The sequence below is a fragment of the Alligator mississippiensis genome, chromosome 11 (assembly GCF_030867095.1).
Source record: "Alligator mississippiensis isolate rAllMis1 chromosome 11, rAllMis1, whole genome shotgun sequence".
Classification (NCBI taxonomy): Eukaryota; Metazoa; Chordata; order Crocodylia; family Alligatoridae; genus Alligator; species Alligator mississippiensis.
In genome coordinates, this window is record NC_081834.1 from 18,221,746 (window position 1) to 18,234,396 (window position 12,651).

Here is a 12,651-nt window from a genome sequence, read left to right on the forward strand (position 1 = left end):
TAAGCTTTTGTTTCTCTCTAGTAGGTACCATGAAATATAATAAATGAGAGAACTTCTGTGCAATCTGGTGGGGGAAAAAAAGCAGCTGAGGAACAACCAAGACTCATCAGCTTCATTACTCTGTTTACACAAGAGTAATATATATCCAGAACATGGGGCTAGGAGGAATTTCAAGATATTGAGAATGTGAAGACTGTAGATACAGGCAAAAGCCTACATAGGAACTCCCAACTGTTGCTAATACTGGTTTAGATCCATTGGGAACAGCAACACTGAGAGACCTGATGTGGATATGTCCCTTTCTACTATCATCACTTTGTGCTGGAAAAACTTGCAGAAGCCCAGTCTATGCGGGCACTCTCCTGAATTGTATATACCAGGATAAATAAATACAGATCTGTTTGAGCCGAAATGCTGATGGGAATGGAAAGAGAATTTAAACAAGACTGGAGGATGCAAGTGAAACAGAAAACTTGTCAAAAGCTGGGAAATGAAAGAAAGTGAGCTGTCTTCTGCCAGGAAACTTGATAGCACTTTTGACACTGCATATGTATTAACTAGGAGTTGTGATATTTGTCCAGGACATTTCAGTATTTCAGGGTAAAATACCATCATCTGGAGTGCTGCAATTTAAATAAATTGATCGTTTCTGCTTTCATCTTTTAAGTTATAAAAATCCAAATGTAATGTCCACCATTCCAGGCTGTTGTTATCATAGGATACGTATGCTTTAGAAATGGATCCTTGAGTCCTAGGAAAAATAAATAAAAAATCTGTTGGCAACAATTGTGTGGCAATGATGGTAGATTGGCCCAGTTCCACACTTGATTTTGATCCTATGCGGCTTGATTTACTGTTCCTAGTCCAGTACCTCTGCATTGGAGAAAAGAGCACTCAGAATTACCTCCAGTTGATTGAAATGGTAGAAACTAAGCCCTAATTTGTGGATCATGTTGTTCCCAAACTGCGGTGCCTACAGACTCATTCAAACCATCATTTAACTGCTAATAGGAAAATAGTTTGATTAAACTGGAGGGAGGTTTTATTAACCCACTCAAACTGGTGGAAACTCCTATGCTTAAATAAAAAAGCATGTCTGTCACTAGATTACAATGTTAATCTTGGCACTGGAATATGCCAAGACCACAGGTACCAATAGGGTCATGAAACTGTGAGACATTATTGTATGAAAGCTGTAACCAAGAAAAGTACACCTTGCTTCTGGTTTTGTTAGTCTCCTAAGCTCACCTCAGGTCAGGCTCAGTGAGTTAGTAGAGCTTTTGAAGAACCAGGGGCAAATTTGCAGGAAACATAAACTGATACACAGCATCAGATGAAAATCATAAGCAACAGGGCTTTGGTGGATGCCTTGAAACTAGGCATAATTTGGTATTTTATGGGGCTTTTCCATGGGAATTTTTTAATTCATTCTAATTCAAAGGAAGCCTTGAACTGAGAAAGGTGAGCTTCCCACAGTGCTAGTGGATAACTTCATTGCTTCTGCTTGCTAGAATGCATTGAGGATGAGAATACTTGTCATATTTATGGCTTCTAAACTGTCCCATCCAGTCTTTTTTATCTAATAAAAATAAAAACCTGACACACTGCAGTTTATGCCCAAAGCTTTCCTTGTTGAATCAGCTTTTTACATAAACCTTTCTCTTGCTTCTCCCCAGCAGGGCACAGTTTGATTTGTTATAAAAAAAACAGGTTCTTGTACTAGGCAGCTTCTGTCTAAAAACTGCAGTGCATGCATAGTTATGTGGCTGCTGGAATTCTAATTTGTACGTTTACCAATTTTTTAGTTCAGCAACTGAAAACAATGAAGAGCAATGCATGTAAGTAGTGGCACTTTTTGAAGCTCTAAAGTTCTGAGGGAGCTTGTCCACTGGAACAGCTATTTAAGTTATTAGTTTCGTTTTTTTCCTCCTTGCTGTACTACTAGAGGTGTCTAATGTCTGGAAATCTCTACACAGCTACTAAAACAGTCTGAGGTAATGCTTCATCCATTCTAATTGAGACAACAGTGCCAGACAAAGCTTATAAGTAAATGGTATTGTGCACTCCATCAAATTTTGTGCATCAAACAATTTGATGCAATATTTGATGAAAATACAGCAGTCTTCACTGGCTCTTGATCTTGAGACACAAAACTGGTACCACATACAATGGTATGCTTTGTAAATAGCTTTTGCAAATCTGTCTCAAATAGAAATCATTTTACTCTATTAAGGACATAGATGGTATATCCATTTTATAAAAATCCCGTGTGTGTGTGTGTTTGTATATATACATACCCACACAAACCTTCATTTCTGTGCTTGTGGGAACAGTTTAACTGGACCAGTAGGCCTTTCATATAACAGTAGTGAATGCCATGTGTGTCAGAGGAAGATGCCCAGCAAGCATTTATTTTAAGAGGTTAATTTTCCTTCCTCACTCAGATATTTTTTACCCCAAAAAAACATCTTTTCTAACACAGGTAGTCATATAGGCTGATTATAGTATCAATGTAGTCTTTGATGGGTGACGCTGCTTATTGACAGCTTCAAGGATTGGCACTAAATGGCTTTGGAAAGAGTTTGTTTACCGGAGGGATGCTACCATTAAAAATATTTTAGACTTTAATAAAGATACAGAAAAGGGAAACAACAGTTAAAGCATTGAAATACAAAGTATTAAGTAAGGCTTGTTTTTTTCAGGATATCCCTCACTTTCTCTTACAATCTACGATGTTATTAATGATGGGAACAGCAAATGTTTTTTTGGAAAAGGAGAAGTTGAAATGGCAGAAGCTGCTGCTGTTCACATATGATCGTGGTGTCTTGAAGACAAAAAAGACAAACTCATGCCAATAGGGGCAGAGGTCAGAAAGTGCTGCTTCTGATTCTGGTGTCCACTCTTCCTTGCAGCCTTTGCTGCTGGAGAAAGATGAGCACAGCACGTGGTCTTGTCAGCCCCTGTGAAATCTGGCAAACTTGTAATAGTGTGAAGCTGTTTAAGATACTGATTTTTGCCTTTTTGGGTCACAGGTCCACAGCAGTGTTGTAAAAGAAACTGTTGAAGCCAGAGTCTTATTAATCAAAGCAAAAAGAGAGATAGAGAGAAGAAAGAGAAGTGTGGTATGGGGAAGGAAAGAGGCATCAGGTGAAGGATGAAAGTGAGAACTCCCAAGCTGGTGGAAGTGGCCATGTTAGGACAGTGAATGCCCAATAATGTCACGGTGGAAATAGTCTTGCACCAGATGCTAGGGATGGCAGCAAAGGCCCCTATCTTCAATCCATCTGTCTTGTGTTAAACTAAGAACTGAAAAAGGGCTGCTCGGCAGAGCAGAGACCACCCAACCATTTCCAGTACTCCATTTTAGACTAATATCTGGTCCCACACGCCTCTTTTTTTTTACCAGTTATGAATTCGATACAGTTGTTGGATTATATCAGTAGGCCTTTTTGTGTAGAGCAGTTCACATTTTTATCTTAACTTTTGCTGACTGTCTTAGAGAAAAACTGTAATGTGGTTTTTATTTTGGATAACAGGCCAAATGTGACTTGTTTCCTCTGTCTCTGCACAACAGGCTTTCTTTCCAAAGTGAAATGTCTGAGGCTGTTGTTACAGTTCCAGGGGTGCAGAAAATCTGTAGAGATCCTAAGGGGCTTCTTACAGGGTGTCAAGCAAGGTTTCATTATAGTATGGTAGCTGCACAAAATACAATGTGCTTTTATTAGGTACAGAAACCATGGATATGATGTAACCATGTACTATTTTTGTTACCTATAATTACCAGGATGGTGCAATTCTTTTCATTTCCAGTCACCAGAAAAACCTTTTAGTCTCTGCTGCATGCCCCCCACAGGCAAATTAAAAGGGTCCTTTTTTCCAAGTGAAAACAGCACATGACCCTTTTTTGTTTGTGTGTCTTATAAAATACCGCAAGAAATTTATGGGTAACAATTCATTTCAATAATTTAAGCGTTTGAAAAGACATGCCGTATATTTTCTACATGAAACAGCTGCTTGGGCTTTTGAATAGTGTGGGTGGCTGGATCTGTATGCTGTACCTTGAAGGGAAAAAATATTCTAGTCAAATGTCAAAGCAAAAACTAGATTTTCAGAGATTTCGATTGGACCAACCCCCACTCCCCCAACTCTGAAGATGTTAATTACCTCGAGAAAAAGACTGTCTTTGAGTAAGTAGGTGTACCAGCAAAATTACATAATAGGATTCACATAATCCCAGAACACATTTTCATTGCTTTTAGACATATTGCTCAGTAGCTACTTCATAACAGAATTATTTTCTCAGGGAAGTCTCTCCCTTTTTTTGTTATTCATTTTACAACTTTATTCATAAAGCAGGTTAGGGGCCATGTCTAGATGTGACCCGTGCCATCTTTTTTGGTTGGTTTATAAAGCACAACCTGTTACATGACTTAGTTATTATGGCAAGATGTAAGTTTGTTTCTGAGGGTGAAGTGCATGTGGTACTGGGCAAAATATCTGTGCTCCTCACAAGGCAGCCAGGTGGCTAGCTCCATGCAGCTTCTGGCCTAATCACTCTAGTAGTTTTCTCCTACTAAAGGATTTGGGTGAGGCCTGAGTGATCTGTATAGGAGTGGATTATTCCTTAACTCCTCCAACCAGCCCTTGCGTGCTTCCTCCCTCGTGCATAAAACCAGTGTAGCACTCCTGAAATCTTGCATTCTCCCACTGCGCTCTTCTGTAGCCAAAAAAACCAGTTCTGCTGGTAGGGGATGCCTCACACCCGATTTGCCACACACTCACTCTTTCAAAACTCTCTCAAATGAGGAATTGTAAGCATTGAAGTATTTGACCTGCTGGGTTAGTTGCCCATACAACAAAATTCTCTATAAATAACTGCTATGTATGTGGCAATAAAATGTGGAACTGTTGTTTGTTTAGCATCTGGAATAAGTACCTATGAATCTATGAATCTATGATGTAATAGTTGGTATCAAATATTGTCTTGCCAGTACTCGAGGCCTTCAGCCATGCATAGGTGATAGAGAGGAGCAAAAGGGAACATGAAGAATAAGAAACTGATACTTATCCTGGTACTTGTATGAGTTATGATGGTTCATCTGTCTAATGAATCCTTAAACCCAGCTCATCCTAAGTAAAGCAACTGCTATGAGGCAGGTTTCACATATAAATCAGGCATGCACAGAGCTGTTACATTTGATTTCCAGTATAATAGGTGTGTATGACTGTATTTGCCAGGCTGTAGCAGCAGTCACCACAATTTTTGGAAGTGCTTCCCACAAAGATATTGCAGAAAGAGTGGAAAAAAGGCTTAATCACATCCACTGGCACCAGTTATAACAACTATAATTAATCCTCCTGCATTACCGGTTCACAGTTTAAGCCAGAGTTACTGGCTCCAGTTTCACTCTCTGACTCTTAAGTTGCTTTTGGATTGTTTTTTTTTGTACTACCCCTATTGATTCAGATGAATTGGATGGACTCAGGTGGCACCCTCCTGCAGTGGTTTCTTTGTTTCTTTTATAACACTATCTTGACTAGCAAATCTCCTTTTGATTAGGTGATTTAGCAAAGTGCACTAAGGAAGAGATTGGGGATAGTCAAGTTTCTAGCTTGGTAAGGCTGGCAGAGAAATGATCTGGCATTGTATAGCTGTTAATAAGATACTTCTTGATGGAACTCAATATACAAGCACCAAAATGGATTCCAGTTTGTTGTGACTTTATGGTTTGACTCTTTTAAAGCGTCAAGCAATTGTAGTCCAGGCTGCCCTGCAGGGATAGACAATGGTCCAAACATTAAAGTTTGAATGTTGCCAATTCCAAAGACGAGTATTGCACTCCTACTGCACTTCCCAGAGCCACGTTCCTCTTACCAGTGATTTAGCTATGAAATCCCTCAAAAATAGAAGCTACTTGCAGTTCTTGAAGCAACAAACAAATAATTTGATGTCCTGTTTTTCAGAGGATAATGCAAGCCAAGGAAGTGCAGGGAAGTTGGAAAAAATGGTAATACTAGGAAGTTAGTTTGGGTAGGGAGGGAATTGCCATGCAGATCAGTCCCTGCTTCATCTTCAGAGGCAGCTTAGTAAGCACTTTGGTTCAGGTTTACTTGATGAGCCAGAAAAACCTGCTGAGCCTGTGCTAGCTGGAGCCAGAGGAGTGGCGGCTACTTTCCATGTTTTATTTTGCTTTAGGTTAAGACAAGCAGCCTTGTGTGGTAGGCACATGGAAATTTCCTTTGGGGGAAGATGGCATAGATACAAAAATGAAATTGTGAAGTTTTTGGTAGATTGTTGCTGAGAACGTTTGTGATTCTGAGTAGTCAGGTACTGAAGCAGCATGGTTTAGGGGGAGTTATTCAGGAACAGGACAGAATGTGAATTTAAAGTGGAAATTCCAAAATATGGGGGGGGGGGGGGAGTCCCCCTTCCTCCCCCTGACACTTCTACTGGTTTTAGCTTATTCTGGTGCCAAAGGCTGCTAGCTGGAGGGCCTAGTGCACAAGACTTAATCTGGTCAACTAGTTTCCTCATGCAGAGAAACCCTGAGTAGAAATGGGGTGAACTGGCTCCTCCTAGGATTTGATGGATATTCTTGCAGGAACCCCTAGTGCTAGAGGCTGTAATAGTACTTCTCAATATCTTTAACTTACCGCTTGTCCTCCCAGAGGTTTGCCTGCTGTTCTGCCAGGCTCCAGCTAAGTTCATTTTCCTCTTGCTCCTCTAGAGTTGAGCTGCTGTGATCTTTAGTCCCTCCTGCTGTAGATGTGGCAACTGGTGGCTGATATTACTTACTAGGGCAAATATTCAGCAGTAAGCCAAACTAGAGGCACTTCAATATGATCTCTTTCTTCCGGAGTCTGAATAATCAGCTAATGTGTTTGGAAATTCCCTGTCCCATCCATGATTTAATGGCAAGGTAGGATTACCATATGTCTGGGTTTTCCCGGACATGTCCTCTTTTTGGACCCTCCCATCTCTATCCAGGTGTGTTTTTTGACATCTAAAGCAATGTCTGGGATTTTGCTCCACTCTGTTGGCGGGAGCGAGTGAGGGCAATTGGAAGCCGGGGTACCACATGTGTCTGCTTGTGCTCACACGTACCAGTTGTGCAACCCGGCAGGGGTGGGAGCAGCCCCGGCAGCTGGATGCAGGTAAGTCTTTGAGAAGTGAGGTTGGAGGGCCAGGGCTTGGGGACTGTCCGGGGGCCTGTGAGGGTGTGTGAAGGGGGTGGGTGCCTTCACTGGGAGAAGATGGCAGGTGCCAGAGGTGGGGGGTGGTGTCTGCCCCTCTAGTGGGGGCAAGAGCGGGGGGGCTCCATGGCCGGGCTGGCAGCACCAGGGCTGGTGCCCATGCTTGCAGGGCCAGGCTGGCCTGGAGACGCTGCCCAGGAGGACATGGCCGAGCTGCCTGGCATGGCACTGGAGCCTCAGCCCAGGGTGGGAGGATGCCACAGGCCTCCCCTCTTCCCTTTTGCCTGCACCAGAGCTGGACTCACTCCACCACCGCCTGCAGGAATTGGAGTCGCTGTGCTCCAGCCCAGTCTGGATGCGGGCAGCTGGGGGCCCTTTCTGGCAGGGCGGTGGGGAGCAAGGGGCTGTGGGTCAGGAGTGAGGGCCACCAGCAGGGATGGGGGGCTGCGGGTCAGGCGTGAGGGTCAGGAGCAGGGATTGGGGGGCTGTGGGTTGGGACTGAGGAGTATCAGCATAGTCTGAGGGGAGCGGGGGGCTGTGGGTCAGGAATGAGGGGCACCAGCAGGGCCAGGGGTCTGCGGGGTGGCAGTGAGGGTCAGCAGCAGGGATGGGGGGATGCAGGTTGGGAGCAAGGGGCACAGGCAGGGCCAGGGGGCTGTGGGTGGGGAGTGTGGTGTCACCCTGACAGGTGTCCTCTTTTTTGGAACTGGAAATATGGTAGCCCTGTGAAAAGGTCTACAGCACGTAGAGATTGACTCAAATATTTTTCTCCCTCGCACCTTCCCCCTCCCCCCTTTTCCTTTAGGCTTGTTTTGGGGAACTGGCATTTTGAAATAGGTGCTGCATGCAGTGCATTTCTGACCTGAGTCTAGTTCTGCCTGATGCAATGTTGTAAGATTTAATCTTTGACACAAAAGAAACCTCTGCACTTGGAAGTCTTAGATGCCAAAAATCCCATAATTTTTAAGAATGGCTCCCCACAGTTTTCACAAGCATGTTGACAGTTTACATTCCCCATAATTTAGGTGCGTTTTTCTCTGCAGGTTCGTAGGTCCCTGTGATCTGTGTAATTGACTTAATTGGCAGTGTCTCCACATGGGAAGACAGCACGAGTGCCTTGTATACATGTATAGCTTGACACCAGCATGTTTATATATACTTTTAGTTCCCAAATGCACCTCTTTGATTTTTCAAGTGCCTAGAATCGAATTTGATTGGAGAGCCTGGCTTCTGGTGCTTACAGCACTACATTTACACTGCAAGGGTTCCATCGTATCTTTTAAATTTGACTTTGATTGCGCAGGGTATGAGTGTCCATCATGTGTTTTCTCTGAAGTGGGTGCAAATAAATAACAATAAATTATTGTTCATCATTCACCATTGATACACTCAAATATAGGTGGAGAGGTTTTTTTATTTTTTACTATATTCACAACTTAATTTGTATGCTAAATGAGTTTATTATTTTGTAAGGTGCTTGTTATATTACTTTCCCCTTTGCTTTTATCTCTATGGGAAGTGTTCTACCAATATCTGGGTTTGATCATATTTGATTAGATTATCATTCAGGAGCCTGTATGCCTATTGAACTTCTCCTGTATAAAATGTCAGATTATTTTGTTTTCTGGTACAATCAATCAGAAGTGTATCACATGCTTGTGTTATAGGAGTCGTGACCAAATGCAAAATTATTGCATATATGCATATTTGATTTGGATCAACTTCTCTTATGGAAGGAGAATAATAGATTCCTGGAAGTTAGGGATGGAACATTTGGATCAGCTTAAAGTTGAGAAGTCATGACTGACAGCAAGCAGCATCACAAACCAACATACTTTCCCTCCTGGACTATCCCACTTCTTATTTCCTCCTTTTATTGTCAAAATCAAGTAAAATTAACTCTTATCTTTTAAAACTTTCTTTCCCCACAAAGAGAAGAATAAAATACATACAAACCATTGCTTCCAGCCTTGTCACACGCTATTAATGTTATGGCAGAGCAATTTGGACACAGCCATACTCATTCCTAGAAGTCTAGAAATGCTGTGACACTGAGATGGAAATATTGTCAGGACTAGTTTGGAATAGATGATAAGACCTTGTGCCTACTTTCTCTCCAGTCTTTTCTGTACAAAAGAACAACCCATTTTCCTTCCATAAACACAGCACAATAATTCACTTGCAAGGGGTAACCTCTCCATCATCAGAAAGGAGATGACACAGTGTTTAGGTAATTAAGTAAATTAATAGGCTGAATATTGAGGTGTTCACCAGAACAGTGTCTTGTCTTCTGAAACGGTCTTTTCCTCATGGTTGTTTTTTTTCAAAGTTCTCTCCCTCTTAGCACTTTTATAATGAGTGGATGGGAGATGTATAGGAAGAACAGGTAGGCCATAAAACATTGCAGATATGGTATACATTTTAGTGCACTTTTAGTTTAGTCGCCTGCACCTTTTTTTCCCTCTTGTTTTCCCATGAACAAATGGAAACCTTACTTCCCCTTCTGTCAATCAATACTCAAGTAACACAGTGCCAGATCCCTGGTAGTTTTGCTAATTGCTGCTTATTATAAATTAAACAGATGAGCTGTCAATTTCTTGAAGATGTCAAGTTGCTCTCCAACCTCTCTTTGCATCCTAGCTTTGGAAAATAAACCTTTAACAGGTTAAATGCTAGCTGTCGCCTAATATCTTTTTGCATTTCCTTTCCAAACAGGTGTCACTGGTCTGTTGGGTTTTTTTTACCACTCGTAGATTTTATTGCTTATTTTGTATTATTGTTTTGTAATTTAAGTGCCATGTCGTGGTTGATAGAGTTTAAATTCCAGTTTTTCTTTATAGTTGGATGAAGTTATGATGTTTTTGAAGTAGTTTCTGATGGAGTTTTCAAAGTAGCTTAAAGGAATAATTTATTGGTATCTGTATCCACTGTTACCTCTGTCAGGGATACCATTTTATTAATGTTTTACTTCAGAAGCCCAGTTTGAGATGCTGAGTAGAATTAAAAAAAACTCCAAATAGCTTTAATCATTTGAAATTTTACAAGCTTGTACATTTCCAATTATAAATTAAATCTTAGCACTTAAAACATTTTGTTTTAATTTGACAGTTGAACCACTTAACATAAATGTTGTATTTAAAAAATATATTTTAAAATATCTTCCATGTGTCGGGTATCCAGGTTGCAGCCGTATTGGGTTAGAGGAAAAGGCAATCAGGACTTGTAGTAGAGATGATATCTTTTATTAGACCAACAAGATTTTTGCAAAAAAATGTCTTTAATTGCAAGCTTCCGGGCACAAATACCCTTCATCAGGCATTGGAGAAAAGGTTGTAAAAGTTCTCCTGGGTAGAAATGAAAGTTCATATTTCATAGGATTTCACAAAGGAGTCAATAGATGGAAAACTCCTCTGGGCAGTCCGTTCATACCAGCTATGAATCATCTCTACTAAGAGTCCTGATTTGTATTTTAAAATAAAGACAACACATACCTTTTTAAGCAGTTGGGGAAACAGTTTCGTTACCATGGCTTTCAACTGGTGGTGACAATTCTTTCTCTTACTCAGCCTCATATCATCACGATGGTATCTTTATTTTGTCATTTATACCAATCACTAAGATAGTCCTTAGCATTTTATCTTATTTGTCTTTTGACAAATTTAGATGAAGTAGCTTGGATATCTTAAATTACATTTAGTTTTTTTTCTAATTGCTTTCTAATAGGAGATTTTCCTTAGAAAGTCCCTTTTCTCGACCAGGATGGCTGATCTCTTAGATAGGGCTTTAAACTAAGATCGCAGGGGGATGGGGAAATGCTAACTGGAGCCTGCCCAGGGACCAATATACAGGAAAGCTCCATTGACAATGAAACCAAGCAAGCCACTCTTACAGGAACTGAGAAAACAGCTCCCCTTCAACGCAATAGGCGGCCAGTGACCTCATGAGAAGGACTTGAGTGCCTGTATACCAATGCCAGAAGCATGGGGAACAAGCAGGAAGAACCAGTCCTCCTGCTTTCCACTGGGCACTATGATCTAGTAGGGATCACAGAGACCTGGTGGGACTCCTCTCATGATGAGTATAGCCATAAAGGGCTACATTCTTCACAGAAGGGATTGGGTAGGGAAGAGAGGTGGCGGTGTTGCCCTCTATGTAAAGGAGCAGTACACCTCTCTACAGGCTGATGTTGGCTCCAAAGAAGAAAAGCTTGAAATCCTCTGGGTCAAACTCCAGGGGAGGTGCAGCAGGAGAGACCTGACTGTATACTACAAGCTTCCTGTAGAGTCTATATTACAGGCCACTTAACCAAAGGGAGGAACTTGATCTAGCATTCGCCCATAAACTAATGGAGGCCATGCGTGCACGGGACATGGTTGTCATGAGTGACTTCAACTACCTAGACATCTCCTGGCAGGAGTGCTCGGCCAGCTCAGATCAATCACGACCCTTCCTGACCAGCACTGAAGAGCTGTTTTTGACTCAGGAGGTACACAGGCCAACTAGAGGCAATGCAGTTCTTGACCTGGTCCTGGCCAAAGGGGATGACCTGGTGACCAAGTTAAATATAGAGGGCAGCCTAAGCGATAGTGACCATGAGATCATTATGTTCACGGTCTATCGCAAGGCTGACAAAACAGACACCAAGCTCGAAGTCTAAGACTTCAAAAATGCAAATTTTAATAAGCTCAGGTCACTAGTAGAGAATGCCCTGAGAGACCAAGGACCACAGGTAAAGGGAGCACGAGATGGTCATTCCTTAAGGATACAATACTTAAGGCTCAGAGAAAATCCATTCCCTTATGGAGAAAAAGTAGTAGAAGGGTCAAAAAACCCTCTTGGTTAAGCAGGGAAGCTGCAGCCCTCCTACAGAAAAAGGAGGCACACAAACAATGGAAGCTTGGGTCAGCCTCTGAGGAAGACTACTTGACAATAGCCCGCACTTGTAGAAAACAGATTAGACAAGCTAAGGCAGAAACTGAGCTAAAACTAACTATAAGAATCAGGGACAACGAGAAGTCCTCCTTTAGCTACATAGAGAGTAAAAGGAAAACTAATGGGAGTGTAAGGCTGCTGCTCAATGCCTCAGGATACCTGGTCACTACCACTCGGGGGAAAAAACGGAACTCCTAAATGACTACTTTGCCTCAGTCTTTCACAAGACCAAGGGAAACAACATGCTAGGTAGCGCACAGAACAAGCAGGGCGGGATTGACACTGTTGCCATCACTGCCATAGAACTGATGTATGATCAATTAAAGAAATTAGACATATATAAATCAGCAGGACTGGATGAACTCCACCCAAGAGTGCTGCAAGAGTTGGCCGAAGTAATCGCAAAGGTCTTTCAAAAATCATGGGCCTCTGAAAAAAACCCAGAGGACTGGAAGATGGCCAGTGTTGTGCCCATCTTCAAGAAGGGGAAGCGTGAAGACCTGGGAAACTACAGGCCAATTAGCT

The 12,651-nt window shown here is 41.9% G+C and overlaps 1 protein-coding gene across 3 annotated transcripts in view; it reads left to right on the plus strand.

The window, feature by feature from the left end:
* Window positions 1-12,651, plus strand: part of HOMER2 (homer scaffold protein 2) — a 105,488-nt gene that overhangs the window by 60,547 nt on the left and 32,290 nt on the right. The window contains exon 1 of one of the 3 annotated variants that reach the window (XM_059714636.1): window positions 7,134-7,155. The exons of the other annotated variants lie outside the window; for them this stretch is intronic. Coding sequence (XP_059570619.1) covers window positions 7,150-7,155 — 6 coding nt within the window. The 5' untranslated portion in view covers window positions 7,134-7,149. Of the gene's footprint in view, window positions 1-7,133; window positions 7,156-12,651 lie in introns of those variants that run through there. 3 annotated transcript variants of the gene reach the window in all.